At 48.6% G+C, this 14960-nt stretch overlaps 1 protein-coding gene across 2 annotated transcripts in view; it reads right to left on the reverse strand.

Moving 5' to 3' along the window:
* The window catches only part of CSNK1G1 (casein kinase 1 gamma 1), a 116912-nt gene that overhangs the window by 59018 nt on the left and 42934 nt on the right, over window positions 1-14960 (reverse strand). The window contains exon 3 of one of the 2 annotated variants that reach the window (XM_082769133.1): window positions 1225-1641. In XM_082769133.1, the coding sequence (XP_082625259.1) occupies window positions 1225-1402 (178 nt within the window). In that variant the 5' untranslated portion in view covers window positions 1403-1641. Of the gene's footprint in view, window positions 1-243; window positions 264-1224; window positions 1642-14960 lie in introns of those variants that run through there. The other variant, XM_082769134.1, reaches the window with a different exon arrangement.

Consider the following 14960-nt stretch of genomic DNA (forward strand, 5'->3'; position numbering starts at 1 on the left):
TTGGAGCGTTTCCGCCTTTAGAGCATTATCTCTGCTCTTGCAAATCAATAAACCTCCTCTGATGTCATGCTGAAACCAAGACCACCCATTTACCCACAGAAGCCGGTTGATCATCCTGCGGGGAAGCCGCGTGTCCTACAGATGCAGTAAGCACACCTCAGAATGACAGACACATCTCACAGATTCGTCACAGGAACCCACAGAGATGCTATCGGTAGTTATGCGTTATAACCCTCTGGTTACCTGAAGCAACTGCCTGATCAATGTATCCATCATCCCTCGTGCCTGACACGCAGATTACTTCAATTCTGAGTAGATCCCGAGGCTGGGGAGAGCAGTATTTGTATCAGCCAACCTGCCTTCAGCACCCTCGAGTTTCTTAGCACAGCAAACCACTTTGTTCAGCAGACAGAAGGAAAAAGCAGCTGTTTTGAGGCAATCAAGACCACCGCAAGCTGCTGCTTCTGATCTGAAAAAGCTACCCCAGAACCACACACTGTGAGCTCAGGAGCATGTAATTAAAAACACAGCCTGCTTCCCCCACCTCATTTAAAAAACAACCCAACGCCCCGCTAACGGGCCCTTTGTCTAGGCTGACTTACAAGCCCAACAGGCGGCAGCCCACAAAGCCATCTGTCTGGGCGGCCAGCTGCAAGGCACACGGTCAGAAAACCAACAGACCAAGAAAAAAGCAGGGGCTGCCACGCAGGCAGACGCAGCGGCCAGATGGGCACAGGCTGCACGCCCCGCTCAGACACGGGGGGCAGGTCAGGGAGCAGGTGACAGGGCAGAAAATGGGGCTCTGGGGACAGTGAAGGACGTGGAACTGGGAAGATGAGAGTGCTAGGAAACGGGTCTCAGTCGTTACTTTCATAGGGAGTCCTAGCTTATGGAAAAGAGATTGAGAGCAAGATTTAGCAATCCAGACAGTTAGAAAGATTTTTCACCTTAGGCAAGACAATCAGCGTTGAGAACAGTCTTCATTGTTGGGATTGTTCAAAATTTGCATCTTTGGCCTCTCCAGTGTATTCACTTTGACTTTATGCAAATAAAAATAATGCTAACAGTTACATCTTCTGAGTCAGAAGCTTCAGGTAAGGTAGCTCGACACTTGGGAAACAGGCACATGCTGTTCTCAAGCCAGGGTAAGTTTTAACGTATTTATATTCCAGTGGTGAAATGCTAGTCTGTATAATGCAGGCCACTAAAACAGCTAGTTCTTACCTAGTCTGAGTTCTCCAAAGTTCCCACACCCAATCTTCTTGCCCACTCTGAAGTTGGGCCCCACCATAAGAACGCCTGAAGACGCAGACGAGCTCGGCCGAGAACCATGGCCGCTCCTCCCCGGCATCCCTTTCGTCGTCCGCTGCCTTTCATCCTTTTCCCTATTGGGATGGTCCATGATCTTAGAAAAATCTCTCTGCCAGCGAGCTGGCAGAAAGGAATCTGAGCGTGCACTCTTGTCCTTGGAATAGAAACAGGTAATCCAAAAGTATCTCAGTCAGGGTCCAAGAGAGTCATGGAAACGCGTGGAGTTCTTTTGGCACCGTATCCAGTTTCCTAATGCATCTTTATAGTGTACCAAGTGGTCGATTATGTTCTTGAGAACTCAATAAAGGCAAGTTGCTTTTGGTTTCTCACCTGGGGAAAATATAAAAAAAAGATATATGAAGTAAAAATCATTATTTTAAAATACCAAGCAAGAAATGTACAATGTGGCAAACCTCCAGTACTTTCCAAAGCCATTTAGGCCTCGAGGAAATTAACAGCTATAGAGGAACTTCATCGTTGTCTTAACAGTTTTCTGATAAAATGCCTCAACATCACGATGGGAAGTAAGTGCTGCCCATCCACCACTCGCTGCTGGAGTTGTCAGGACAAACACTGCCCATAATGACAAAAGTGATTCCTATCACAAAGGTGCGTCAGGTGGAAGCCACAAGGCAATCACGTTCTACCTTTAAAGCAACTGTTACATTTTTTTTCCTCTTGCTTCATACATATTTAAAGGATTATACAAAAGTCAGACAAAAAATAGAAAGGAGCAATGGAGAGGTGTCAAGAAAAGAAAATACTGAAGCACTTACAAAGTTGCATGCATCTACCACACTAAAAAGTCCCCTTCATTTTAGGTCCTTAAGTTGACCTCCAGCATACTTGCCAGCTGAAGATAGTGTATCAGAGATGACCAAAATGAATAAACAAAGCTGTATTATTTGCAGCTAGAATCAACATTGCTGGAAATACCCCCCACATCCCAGGACTACATGCGCTGGGTTGTGTCCCTCTAAGGTCTGTATTTGTACTTCTGTGTGGACGCTGAAGTTTCAGCACTTGCATGGCAGTCAGGAGGCACCTCAACAGTCAGCAGAGATGTGCTGCGTGAAACCACAGAACAGGAGTCACCGTGGAGGGACACCAGCAGCAGAACACCACCAGGTGCGCCCAGAAACCCAACCGTGTTTGCGAGGGTTCAAAAGTTACTAAGGCGGTAGACTCAGCCCTCCTGGAGCAATGCATTTGTAGCGTATTTTTCAGAGGACTTAGCAAGGCTTTGCCTGGTTGTTTTATGAAATTAAATGAAGCTAACCTACTTACTTCCAGTCCTCCAAAAATGAAAGGCAAGAATTATTACCCATCCACAAACCAGTGGCACAGAACAAAAGCATTAACTCTTTTGAAATATGAGTATGTTCTCCCTAACCTTCAGCTGTGGTGTGCTTTTATTTCTTGAAACTTTGTTTTGATCTGAGGCGTCTGTATACAAGGCAGAAGTCATCCGCAACGGGTCCTGCAGAGCATGCAGGTTGCTAGCTGCAAGCTGGAAATTCCGACTTCTGAACACTAAACTAGTCTGCAGCACAACTCCGACCTTTTCTGCTCGTTTCCATTTGCCGTTCTATCTGCTCACACACACACACACACACAAAAAGGTACAGTTCTCCCCAGCCTGAGCTCCCTCCCCTAAATCAGAAACCCCTCCCCTAGATCAGAAATACTTCTGCAAAAAAGCAAATATTAAACAAGGAGAAGGCGCAGCTCTAACCCCACTTTGCAATTACTTTTTACTGCCCCTGTTCATACATCACTGGAGGCTTCTATACTGGACAGGGAGTTTGCAGCAGGACTCTAAAGAGACTCCATAGGAAGGTGCGAGTCTGCAGCGTATTAGAAAACCTTCAGTACTGAAGAGGAGCCAGTAATAGGGTCAGGAAATGCCCACACACGTGGAACCGCTTCATGCAGGACGACAGTCCCACAAAAACCCACCTTTAGCTGTGTATCTGCTAACGCTAGGAGCCTAGCTCAGGCTGCCCAGGCTACAACCCACAGGGTGTTGTATCGAGCCCATGACTCAGCAGCCTCCTCTCCAGAGAGAAAAGCAGACGAGGTCTTGCTACCACCCAGGAACCGTGCTGTGCCTGCCGGGCACCAGCAGCACATCGCTCCCAGCCACGGTCGGGCACCGCTGGGCCAGCCAGAGAGAAAATATTTGAAGATGCTCACCTGCAAGGAACTCAGCGCTCAGTATTACCTCCACCACACGTTAATTCAAGCTTCAACGCTTCAAACTGGATGTGGATCAGCAGGAAGTAACCGTTAGAGGCAAACGGGGCAAACTGGTTCCCAGCACAGGTAGCCCTGGCAGAGCTTCCAGCGGCAGCACTTACTGGGACAGGGCGAGGGAGCGCTGCTCTTCCTCAAAGCTGTTTACGTAGATGCCAGCACGGTTTTATTTGCTTTGTGAAATCAGCTCGCAGGAGCAATGGCGATGCTCTGCCAGATACGAGAGCAGCACACGGACTGGGCCCCACCCCAGCCTGCCCTGGGAGAAGGCTTGCTTCAAAAACCAACCCACAAAAAAGGGTCCGTCACTGGGACTACGGGAGAACAGAAATGGAGTATCTGAGGACGAAGGGGTGCTTCTGGGGCTGGACTACAGACCAGCAAGATGAGCAGAACAGAGGAATCCCATGAATGAACAAGTTAAGAAAACACCCTTGATCCTACCAAAGCCGGAGGGGAATTTTTTTCTCCCTGCAGACAGAAGCCGTTATTTTCATCTAGGCTGGAAAATCCACGGGCAACAACTGCAGACCTCACAAAAGGATAACAAAAAAGTCTCCAGCAAGAGCTAGATCCCTTCCCAGGTAACTGTTGGAAAAAAAAAATCAGTGCACATTTTTTTTTCAGTTTGTAGACTGAGGAGATACTTGGAAGGTGGGCTGAAAACTTGGAGAGGAAGAAGCAAAATCTGCATGACAGGGACTGATTACAGCAAAGGAAGGATGAAAAATACAGTTTTGGTAAAGTTGCAAGTTGATTTTCTTTCTCGAGACTTTCTTGCTCATTCAGCTAACAGTTACCCAGCCAGCAGAAAGAGCAAGAAAAGTCAATATAAGCTGAAGCCACCAGAAATGGCTTCAGAACAACCGTGATGAGCATTAGGTGGACTGGGCAGACACCATGCCACAGCTCACCATTTTGTTGTACAACGTCAGAAACTTTTTAACCTTCTTTCTGCCCGTTCTGCCATGAAGAACTACCAGCTTCCTACCCGAGGGCAGATGCATCCCAATAACGAGGTTGTTCTGCAGCAGACCCTGATGCTGGGCGCAGATCTTTTCAAAGATCTGCTGGCAAAAGATGGCAATGATACAGCAGGCATTTCACTGGCTGTTGTAAAGCGGAGCTGAAAGCCACCAGGGGCAGAGATGCAGTTTAACATATTTCAAACAGCTGATATTTGAGTTATCCTCAGCCTGAGGTGGCTGCTCAGTCACTGCTCCATGACACAAGGACGTCGTTCCCGTAAGGGCTGCTCAAACCCCTCTGAGCCTCAATAAATACGGCTTCCCCCTCCTCCAGACTCAAGTCCCAACTCAGCCCAAGCCCCACGTGCCGGGTTTCTGACCCAAGAGCAGAAATGGGCTGCTCTGTTTGATGCTTGCACCATCCTGCTCACTGCTCCTCAGGCGGGACGAGCACCTCTGTTCTTCGCAGGCAGATGAAGTGCACAGAGCTCCACCACGCATTTTCTGGCTTGTGAAATAAGATTTTAACAGTTATAAGCTCCTACGCCCCCATCCTTCCCCAGCGTTTCGCTAATTTGTATAAGGTCTCCCCAAGGGGAAGGATGGAAAGGTCACGCCTGAATCTGAGAACACAAAACATCCTCTTTCTTCTCTGAAAAGCCTCCTGCAAACAGGAATTCAGATCAGCAGTGAATAAGAGGTTTGACAACGTCTTTATTATGGCCAACCTGATCCCAGCTGTCAGTACACCAAATTGCACAAAGATCTTCCACTACTGCTACTACATACCAACAGTATACTGAGGGCATATCGTAGCAATAGTGGAAGTAGTAGTATCTGGCATCAAACACAGCTTTGGAAGGCTAACAAAGTAAAAGCACTTGGTTTTGGAAGAGGGGTGGCAGAAGAATGAAGACTAGACTGCAATTTGAAGTCAGTCGCATTAAAATTTAAAGACTGCTCAGAACACCAGGACTATTTCCTGCCACGATTCAAACTTTTTCATAATGATTCTCCTTCCTACCTTTCCACCCACTCAGCAAGATTGCTCCCGAAAGTTACGTGCATTTAAAGAAAGCTGCAGGAACATATTTGCCTAATGGTGACTCAGTTCAATTCCAGTATTCATTTCACTACAATGTGCTCGAAGACAGGGGAACGGTTATTTAATAAAAGATACCGGCTTGAAAGCAAATTACTTAAAGCACAGTTAGCTAAATAAAGCAGCCGGCTTCGCATCTTACACGCTTCCAAACACTTAGGACTTGAGATCTAAATCACTGCGGCTCCTGCACCAACAAAACCACCCGGCTGGAGCTGCGTACCCGCTACCAGCCGGCGGGGAAGGCAGCTGTCCTGCCCCTTGCGATCAGCTGCAGCACGAAGGAAGGCTTCCCAAAGAAAGGCTTACTGCTCACTGAGCGCTCCTTACAGCGCAGGCACGCCACAGCTCTGCTTCGGTACAGGCACTGCTTGTAGCCACCCTGTTTCCCCAAAGTCCCTCAGTTTGAAAGCAGCAGTAGTGAAGGGCAAAGCGAATGAGACTAGCACAGACAAGTCAGAGCAATCTTTATTTCTACCCTTCGAAGGCAAAGCTTGCTTCCCCTGCACTGAAAATTTCTTTGACCTGCTTGAGATGCTCCAGAGCCCTCTGAGACAAGGACAAGAGCTGTCAGTCTTGCTTTGCGGCAGAGTTTCAGACAGTTTCTGTCTGAACCAATATTGCAAGTGAATCCTTTCCTCAAATCAAACCAAGCAGGCCTGATCCAGCTCCATGTGCATTTTCGATTCACAAGGGATTCAAAATGCACTAGGCTGCGAATGCGTGGTGTATGGATTACTCAGCTAACGGGTGGAGGCACTTCACCCCTACAATTCCTTTTTCCTCCTTTTTTAAGGCAAGATCTTGCAGAAAGCCCCATATTCTGTTGGGATGAGTGACCTCACCCCACTCTGTATGAAAACAGGAACTCCATTTCTCAAAGCATCTCCACAACTCTTGCTTTAGGACATGGCACGTGCCTTCACACTGTTTCCTCCAACATCCACCCCACATGCTCGTGCAATACTTTTGGTAAGTCTCTTGATCTGGGGAGTGTTTTCTAGGCAAGATCTGCTCTTTTCCATGTGACTTCAAAGACTATAAAATCCTCCAGGGCTCTCAGCTGAGATGTTAAAAGCGGACGGATGTGAGATCACCAACTTCCATGCTCATTCTGTGCAAAAAGTGAAGCCTTCAGCTGCACAAAGCTTCACTTGCTCTGCCACGGATCGGGACAAGCCCTCCACCCTCTGGAGGAGGTCTAACAGCCAGTGTGAAGGTTATGAGTTTGATTTTTTTTTGAAACCAGGACATATGATGCATTCACACACATTCTCAGCACCTGTCAACTCCTTTTATTAGCTGACACTCTTAAGTTTAGAGGAGCAAGCTGGCTTTGTGTCCCGTGTTTCACTGCATGCATTAGCAGCTTCCCAGGCATCAGCGCTCTTCCTTTATTAAAATGAGATTAGCGAACCTTTCACTTACAGCTTTGCTCTCTTCCCCACAAACACCTCCATCAGCTTCAGCGCCCTTCACACCTCCTCATCCTAGCGCCTCACCTCATCCTCCCATGACCTCCCACCTCTTGTCCTGCCTCTGCCCGTGCTACTTCCCAACTGGCCCCAAGAAAAATTCATTTTTTTTTCAGAGCCACAAACAGCACTAGAGTGACCTGGTTTTAGCGTCCTCAATGTTGTGAAAAACAACAGAAAAACGGAAAAAAGTAGGTTAATATTCTCTGTTTCAGTTTAAAGCTGGCTGCAGACTACAGCAGGCGGCTGCATGCCATGTCAGATGTCCCACACGTGGGAGGCTCCTTCCAACCCTGAATGCTACAGATGCCTTTTACACACTACGAGTCGCTTCTGTTGAATCACTTGACCAAATGAGTTCATCTTCAGCTCATGCAGTCAGTTTTGTTCAGTGCTTCATAGGCAGGAAGGAGAAAAAAAAAAAAAAAAAAAAAGGTGAGGCATACAAACAGTACTTAAGTCTAAATTGTTGGGAAGGGACAGGGATGAGGAATGGACAACCACAGAGCACAACACTCACTCCTTACTCATGGATGCCCAGGACTGTCAAGCTGCCATACTACAATTCCAGTTTTCACAGAAAGGGATGGACCCAAATGAAGTCTCACTTCCCTTACTTGGGAAGCAAACTGATTGAAGTCTTCCCAAAGATCTTGTGAACTTCCTGAAAATGTTAACTGGGTAACCCTCATCTGAGCACGTTGGCAGGTGACTTCTCTACGTGAGGCTCAGGCTGGATGTTGATCCTCTCACCAAGAGCATCCTGTAGGTTCCTTCCTGATGTTTGTTCTCCAAAGACTTTATACAAGTTCAACGTGAAAGCGGGGAATGTTACAGAGGGAAAAAGTGATTTCATTCTTCCACATGCAGAATCTCGGAACAAAACAGACCATTTTCGGGGAGGTGGTTTGTGGGCAGGGCAGAGTCTCTGACTCCCCTTCCCCGCTCACTTTTAGGCCAAATGTTTGCAGCAGCCACGTGTGCGTATTCCTACACACATAACAGAGGGCTGAAGACCACAGACTGCCAGAAGGAGAGGGTTAGTGCACTTCGTTAGGAGTTGCACAAAGCTGGAACAGCTACACGAACAGTTGGATGCTTAAAACGAGAAAAAATCCCCTAATGAAACCTGAGGCTTTGTTTGTTTGTTTAGGCTGGGAAGAGGAAAAAAGACGAAGAGCAACTGCCAGCCCAGCTCCAGCCCGGCTTCCGAGGCTTGCTGCACAAGTCAGAGGCGCAGCCCCCTGCATGCAGGGCTGACAGCCAGCCAAACCCCGCTCCAAACGCTGCAGGTGCGCAGCCCACACACAGCTGCATGCACAAGCCCGGCGCTGCAGCCCGAGGAGGGAACCGTCGCACACGCACCGGTTTTGAGATCTCCACCTCGATATTACAGTCACCAAGCCCAGCCTCTGCAAGGCTCCCGCAGACCAGCAGTAAGCGTGACATTTAAGATACCATCTGCTTGCAAAAACAGGCTGCGTACGGCCGTGCAGGATCAGGTTCCAGCAGAAACAGATATTTATGAGGATGCTCTAGAGGAAATGAGACAAAAATTGGCAGTGGTGAAGGGGTGTAACAGACACTGAGCAGGACAAGAACTCAGCAGACGTCCTCTTCTGAATCTGGCCACCACGTAAACTTATTTTTTTCTTTTCCCAATCTTAAAATACCAAGTAAATACCAGCAAAAAGAGAGCTTCAGGCACACCTATGCCACCTCCTTCCTTTCAAGCAATGTTTTTTGAAGGAAAAAGGGGCAAGCCTACCAAAGAATATGTTACTTCCAGACAGCCACGTGCATCTCCAAGGAACAAGCCCCATCAAGCATTCAGGTGCTCTGATGGCATACAGCAGCTGCAGGACATAGCTTGCACTTACTGGTACCACCAACGAGCGCAGCCCTCACTCGATGAGACCACCGCTGCAGCTTCACCTGTGGAGCAGGCTGGGATCACTGGGAGCAATGCTGCTTTTGTGGATTTATAGCGTAATTTAACACAGATGCACCTCGATAGTCTGAGACTGTTTCATCTGCCTGGCAAGGAAAAGCAGCCTGGAGGATGAATTGCAGATGGGCTTGGAGAGCTTGAAAAGACTGGTGATTTGGCAGTTAAAGGCAAGAAAAAAAAATCCTTTGCACTATCCAAACCATGAAATGCTTTTTTTTCTGCTTTCAGAGAAGAACGCGAGTATCAAGTTCAGAGCCAACACGGCTTTCACGGTGTGCGCGTGCGGGGTGAAATGCCTCTTATTAGAAGAAAAGTCCTCCTGAACTTGAACAGAAAGGGTCACAGAAAACCAACGACCCTTTAATAGCAAGGAGTAAGTAGAAGTCGTGCTAATTAAACACAGCTCGAGCTGACGGGCAGCCCTGACTAATCCAAAGTGATGCTGAGAAGCACATTCTGACCTGGCTGTGCACCAAGATGAACATGCGCACATCAGGTACACGTTTCGCCTGTGGAAGAGCAAGCTCATGTCAAGTGCCACCCACTATCAATAAGAACAGCATCACTACTAAATAGCAATCAAATGGGGCTCACGGAGGCTGGAAGGCTCCAGGTCCCCAGACTCCAGATTTCCAAGGACGCCCATTGCCTTTCCTCTGACCCACCAACACTCAGGGTGCCTCAAAAAGAGCACGAATGATCAGAGTAGCCTCTTGGTTGTCTTAGATCAGGAGGATACTAAACCCCTGCCAAGGCTCACATCTCTTAAAGAGAGCTTCAGTCACTGCTGGTCAGATGCAGGAGTCACAATCAAGTTACTTACACAGCACAATGCCCTGAGCATGGCTGCAAAGACCAAGAGACAGGCAGCCGAGGGGGAAAACATCCTGGTGATGCTGCTGAGCACCTGACGGCTCAGGAGACACAGGAAAGCTCTGAGCCCTACACATGTGCATGCTGTCCCAGCAGCGGCACGCTCACCACCGACAAGCTGGGTAAGGCTCTGCCAGCACTGCAGGAGGCAGTAAACCCTTTGAGAAGCTATTACTTGTGTGAGAAAGGAATGAAGTTACAAGGATTTAGGCCCTGAGAAGAGACACACCATAAACCAGGCAGGATTAATCCCTGCAGGCTCCCGGCGTTGCCCAGCGGATGTCTCTTGGTCCCTGCCTCCAGGCAGCTCGGCGCTGGGAACTCCTCCCAAGAGCTGGTCAACAGAGTGGAAACGCAGCAGAGAGATGGCTGGCTCTTAAAAAATAGTCATGGCAATGCCAAAAGGGGTCACGATAGCATAGTAAAAGGGAACATATAAAAATACTGAGCAATTTTAGCATATATCATCTTTTCATTTTAGTGCCTGAACTCCACCCTCTCCTTACGTGAAGGGGCTGCCTTTTCCAGCAGTCACAGGACCATGCTCCTGCTTCATGTAATTAGATTAGACATTTGGCAGGAATTCAACTGACGTTACCTACATTTTGTTTGCAGCTGAGCTGCTTCTCAAGGAGGAAACCATGTACCTGAGAGCACAGGGAGAGAAATCTGCCCCAGCCCTTAACGCAATGTCAGTATGCGGGCAGAGGTGACAAACCTTGCAGCCACACACACAGGTTAGAGAGCACAATGCAGCCGAAGAGGAAAGAATCGATGCTCACGGTTAAGAAATCATGCTTGTTTAGGGCTGATAAATATGTTGCTGCAGTATAAGCAAATCTAAAAGCTACATTCAGGAAAGGGCAGCAGCTCCCAGCACACCATTTCCCTGCCGCCAGGTTTTTACTGGTACAGCTCGCTTCAGTTAAAAAGGGATCCTGTAGCACTAAGCAGGCAGGCAAAAAAGTTGACTAGAAGTGTCTGCATCGTCTTCTTCAGGCCTTTGCTAACCCCAGGAACAATTTTTACAGACGGAGCTTAATACTTAAGGCACCGTTACACTCGGAGCCTGAAACCTGCCGCAGCAATCTGTCTGCCCTTTCCATTAAGGGATTATGAAAACTTCATGAAGTCTTTTCTGCAGCTGTGCTATACTCCCCAAACAAGCTGTCAAAAAGCCCCAAGCCTACCTATCCTACAGGGTAGCATCCTTATAGCCCATCAAGAATAACCTTCTCCTTTCTCTGAAATTTACGATTTCCTTTTTTCCAAGCTCTCAACTGTGTATCCTTATGAAGCAGTTTAGCTGTCAAAAGAGATTGATTTTGATAGTTTCACAATTGAAAAGGTGCCAAGAGTGACATGCAGACAAAGCAAAATACCTGCTGGAGATGTACAGCCCCCTTGCAGGAGGGCTACGAGATGCTTAGGAGCTCTGTGACAGTTTTGTGGAATAATCCAGCCTCTCACTTTTTTTTTTTTTTTTTTTTTTTTTTTTAAACCAAGCAAAGGTCACTGGTGTGGTTTTGCTGGCAGCTATAAGCTGCCTCCTCCCAGTACAAGGTACAGGCTGGGTTACTGGTTTCATTCTGTGCCCACCAGCAGCAGGATAGGCTACACCTCCACAAACACCGCCAGCTCCATAAAAACCTGCACTTCCTCAGCAGAGCAATTAGATATCATCATCGCAAGATACACAATTAGACGATTACAGATGTTCGGAGGGTTAATGTCTGTACCTAGTTACTCCCTTGATAGGGCTAGGACCCAGCCCAGATCAATGACCCACAGGGAAAGCCAAGATGAAGCTGACAGCAGCTTGAAGGTTTTCATGTGCTGGAAGACTGCTTCTTCCAGATGTGACAGAAGGATCTGTCCTTCTTCTACTTGCGCTTCACAAGGCACAGCTTCTCGATAAAGGCACTCGCAGGAGGGCTGCGTGGCACTCTGTGCTGACAGACCTGACACAGAGCTGCTCGACGCTTGGGTGGCACGAGGAGAGCAAGAGAAAGCAGCAAGTACTATCTGGTTTCTCTTGAGATAAGCCGTGGAGATTGCTTTCGCCTATACCCATCTGGCCAACACAGTCGAGTTTCTCCCTTTGCTTAAGGGCACATTAAGGGCACAAACTCAGTAATGCAGACCCCTGCAGCTGGTACCAATACCCCTCTGTCTGCATCCCAGCACCACACAATGCTTATTTCTAAGATCAACAAACAGTATGTTGGTAGTAAATAAACATCTCAGCTGCCGTAACGCATTTGCCAGGCCACCTCGCCTCCTTCTACCCAGATTTAACCCCCCCGGGCCATAGGAGGTCACCACTGAGGTCACTGAACGCGGAGAACAGGCACACCACGAGGTGCCTGCTGTTCCCCTCGCCGTGGACGGGCATTTCCATGCGTTGCATCAGAAGCGACACGACAGGATGCCCACCTACAGCACGCTCGGTTTCAAGCAATGACTGCGAGCAGCAGAAACAAGCAGCACTGACACAATCATTCAGGCTTGCAGGCATTTGATGTAGCAATGTCAGCTGAAGGAAACCGTGTGCAGGTTAGCAGGGGAAAAGGGGAGAAGAGATTTTTCAAGTTTCGAAGAGGCAATTTCACAAGCCAGCTTTTCCTTGTTCTCTTCTTTCCCTCATGTTACGGACTTTGCACAGCTCATGACCGGGCTCCTCTGTTTGCTGTAAACTTGAGAAGTGCCTATATAAAGCAAACATTATGGCAAAATAAACAAATCGTCCACCCACTTATGGCCCAGCAATTTATTCAGAAGGCAAGGCACGTACCTGTAAAGGCCAGCCAGTGTGAACATGAGTAAAGCCAAGTCTTGCTGTTAAAAAAAAGGAAGCACTTTGCTCCATTCCTAAAGCACTTAGATTTGTGTTGGTCTCAGATGTGTCAGTATTCCCGTTTTGCAAGCTTCTGAACCCATTCATGTGTTTCAATCCCATCTGACAGTTTTCAAAGACCTTCCACTTCTGACGGTGCAATTGAAAACAGGCATCCAGTGCAATCTTATGCTAAGAAGGCCTGCACTATCCTTTGGTCTCCAAAACAGAACACCACAAAAACGCAAGGAAGTTTTAAGTGTAGTAAGAAGAGCTCCACACGACTGCATTTCCCATCTTGTAATGGAGTCAGAGTTGGCAACATTGCAGGGAGAAGCCTAAAGATTTCTCAAGAACCCAAATAAGTCCCTGTAACAACATCAAGGCAGGAGTTTGGTGTAAAGAGATTAGAAGACATCTCCTGACTTCCCCTGGAGTACCACTGGGGAGAAACCAAAGCCAATGACCGAAGAAATAAACAACACGCAAGGAGCGACGAGCAGAGGAAGCCACTGGTTCCTGAAGCCCAAGGAGAACATGGATACATCTAGGGAAAATATTTCTCACTATGAACCGTGCCTGACCTTGTGAAGTCCCAAACATCAGCCCTGCAACAACCTGCAGCCGTTCCAGCTTCCCATGCGGCTACAAATACTAAACCAAAAAGATTACTGAAAGCCCCTTTTTCTGCACTTTCACTCCCATCTACATTTAAAGTTGTTGAGAGACTCGAGCGCAGAGCCATGAGGATGACTAAGGGAGTGGAGCATCTCCCTGACAGGGGAAGGCTGAGGGAGCCGGGTCTCTCTAGCTTGGAGGAGACTGACGGGTGACCTTATTGATGTTTGTCAATACGTAAAGGGTGAGTGTCAGGAAGATGGAGCCAGGCTCTTCTCGGTGACATCTAATGATAGGACACGGGGCAATGGGTGCAAGCTGGAACACAGGAGGTTCCACTTAAATACCAGACAAAACTTTTTCACACTAAGGGTGACAGAGCGCAGCCTGCATTTTGGGGCTAGAGCTGAGCCTTCTCACGACGCAAAGCCGATACAACACTTGAGCAATTCCAGACATCCCTTCAGGTTATTGTTTCATATTTTGGGTTTAATACTCGTTGTTTCCATGGTCTCTTCAGGACGTCTCCAATGCTCGGGTGTCCAGCTGCACGTCAAGGACATCCCCGGCTCCCAGGCCGCAGGCTGGGCCTGGACCCCAGCCTGGCAGACATGGCTCCTGTCAGCGTGGAGCCGCCATCTCACGTCAGCGTTGTCCCACAACCGTCAGGTGACGTCTGTCAGTGCTGCCATCAGGGGCACCCCGAGACCCTTGTGATGTAACCACAGAGTCACCGTCACCCTACGACCTCACAAAAGGTGGCTGGCTATAAAAGCCCTGAGCGGCGTGCCTGCGGCCAGTCCAGCTTGTGGCGCTGAATTGATTGAGGTCCCACTGCTGGAAGACAGGAGGCGGCGGTGTTGTGCAAAGCACACTCAAAGCCATTCTTCTTGCACGCGAGCCATCAAGGTCCTTCGGTAACGTTATCAAATATCTATACCTACATGGTCCTCACCTATCCTAAGCATAGTCTTGCCTTCGAAGTATAAGCTCTCAGAAGCAGAGCTGCCGTTATAATAGCATTGGTTGAAGTCCATACGAAGACCATTTACTGCTCTAGTACTATAGACAACTTGGCTGAACCTAGAAAGCTAATGTGGATTTGCTGCTAGAATGTTTTCTTCCTGCTTCTCTCTCTAGTGGTCCTGCTGGTGGCAAGCAAGGTGCTGAGGTCCAGCCAGGGAGACGTGAAGCGTCGAGATCCTGCCGACAACCCGCAGGCGAAGACCGGAGTCTGCTGACAACCACCCTGCACCAGGGCAGCTTTCCACAGAAGACCATCTCGACGCCGGGGCTGCTGCAAGGACAATGAACCACCAACAGCGGGAGCAGCCAGAGGAGGAGGCCGCTGGGGACGAGACATGCCCCATTTGTCTGGGCCAGCTGTCCAACGCGGCTCGGGTGGACCCCTGCGGGCACCGCTTCTGCCTGCAGTGCATCCAGCCCTGGGCCACTCAGAGGTTCACCTGCCCAATGTGCCGTGGGCGGATTCTGGCCATCGAACGCTTGGAGGCACCCGCCCAACGCGACGTCTCACCCCCCCGACGCGACGCCTCACCCCCCCGTCCCC

The sequence above is a fragment of the Aythya marila genome (assembly GCF_965140915.1).
Source record: "Aythya marila genome assembly, chromosome: 11".
NCBI lineage: Eukaryota > Metazoa > Chordata > Aves > Anseriformes > Anatidae > Aythya > Aythya marila.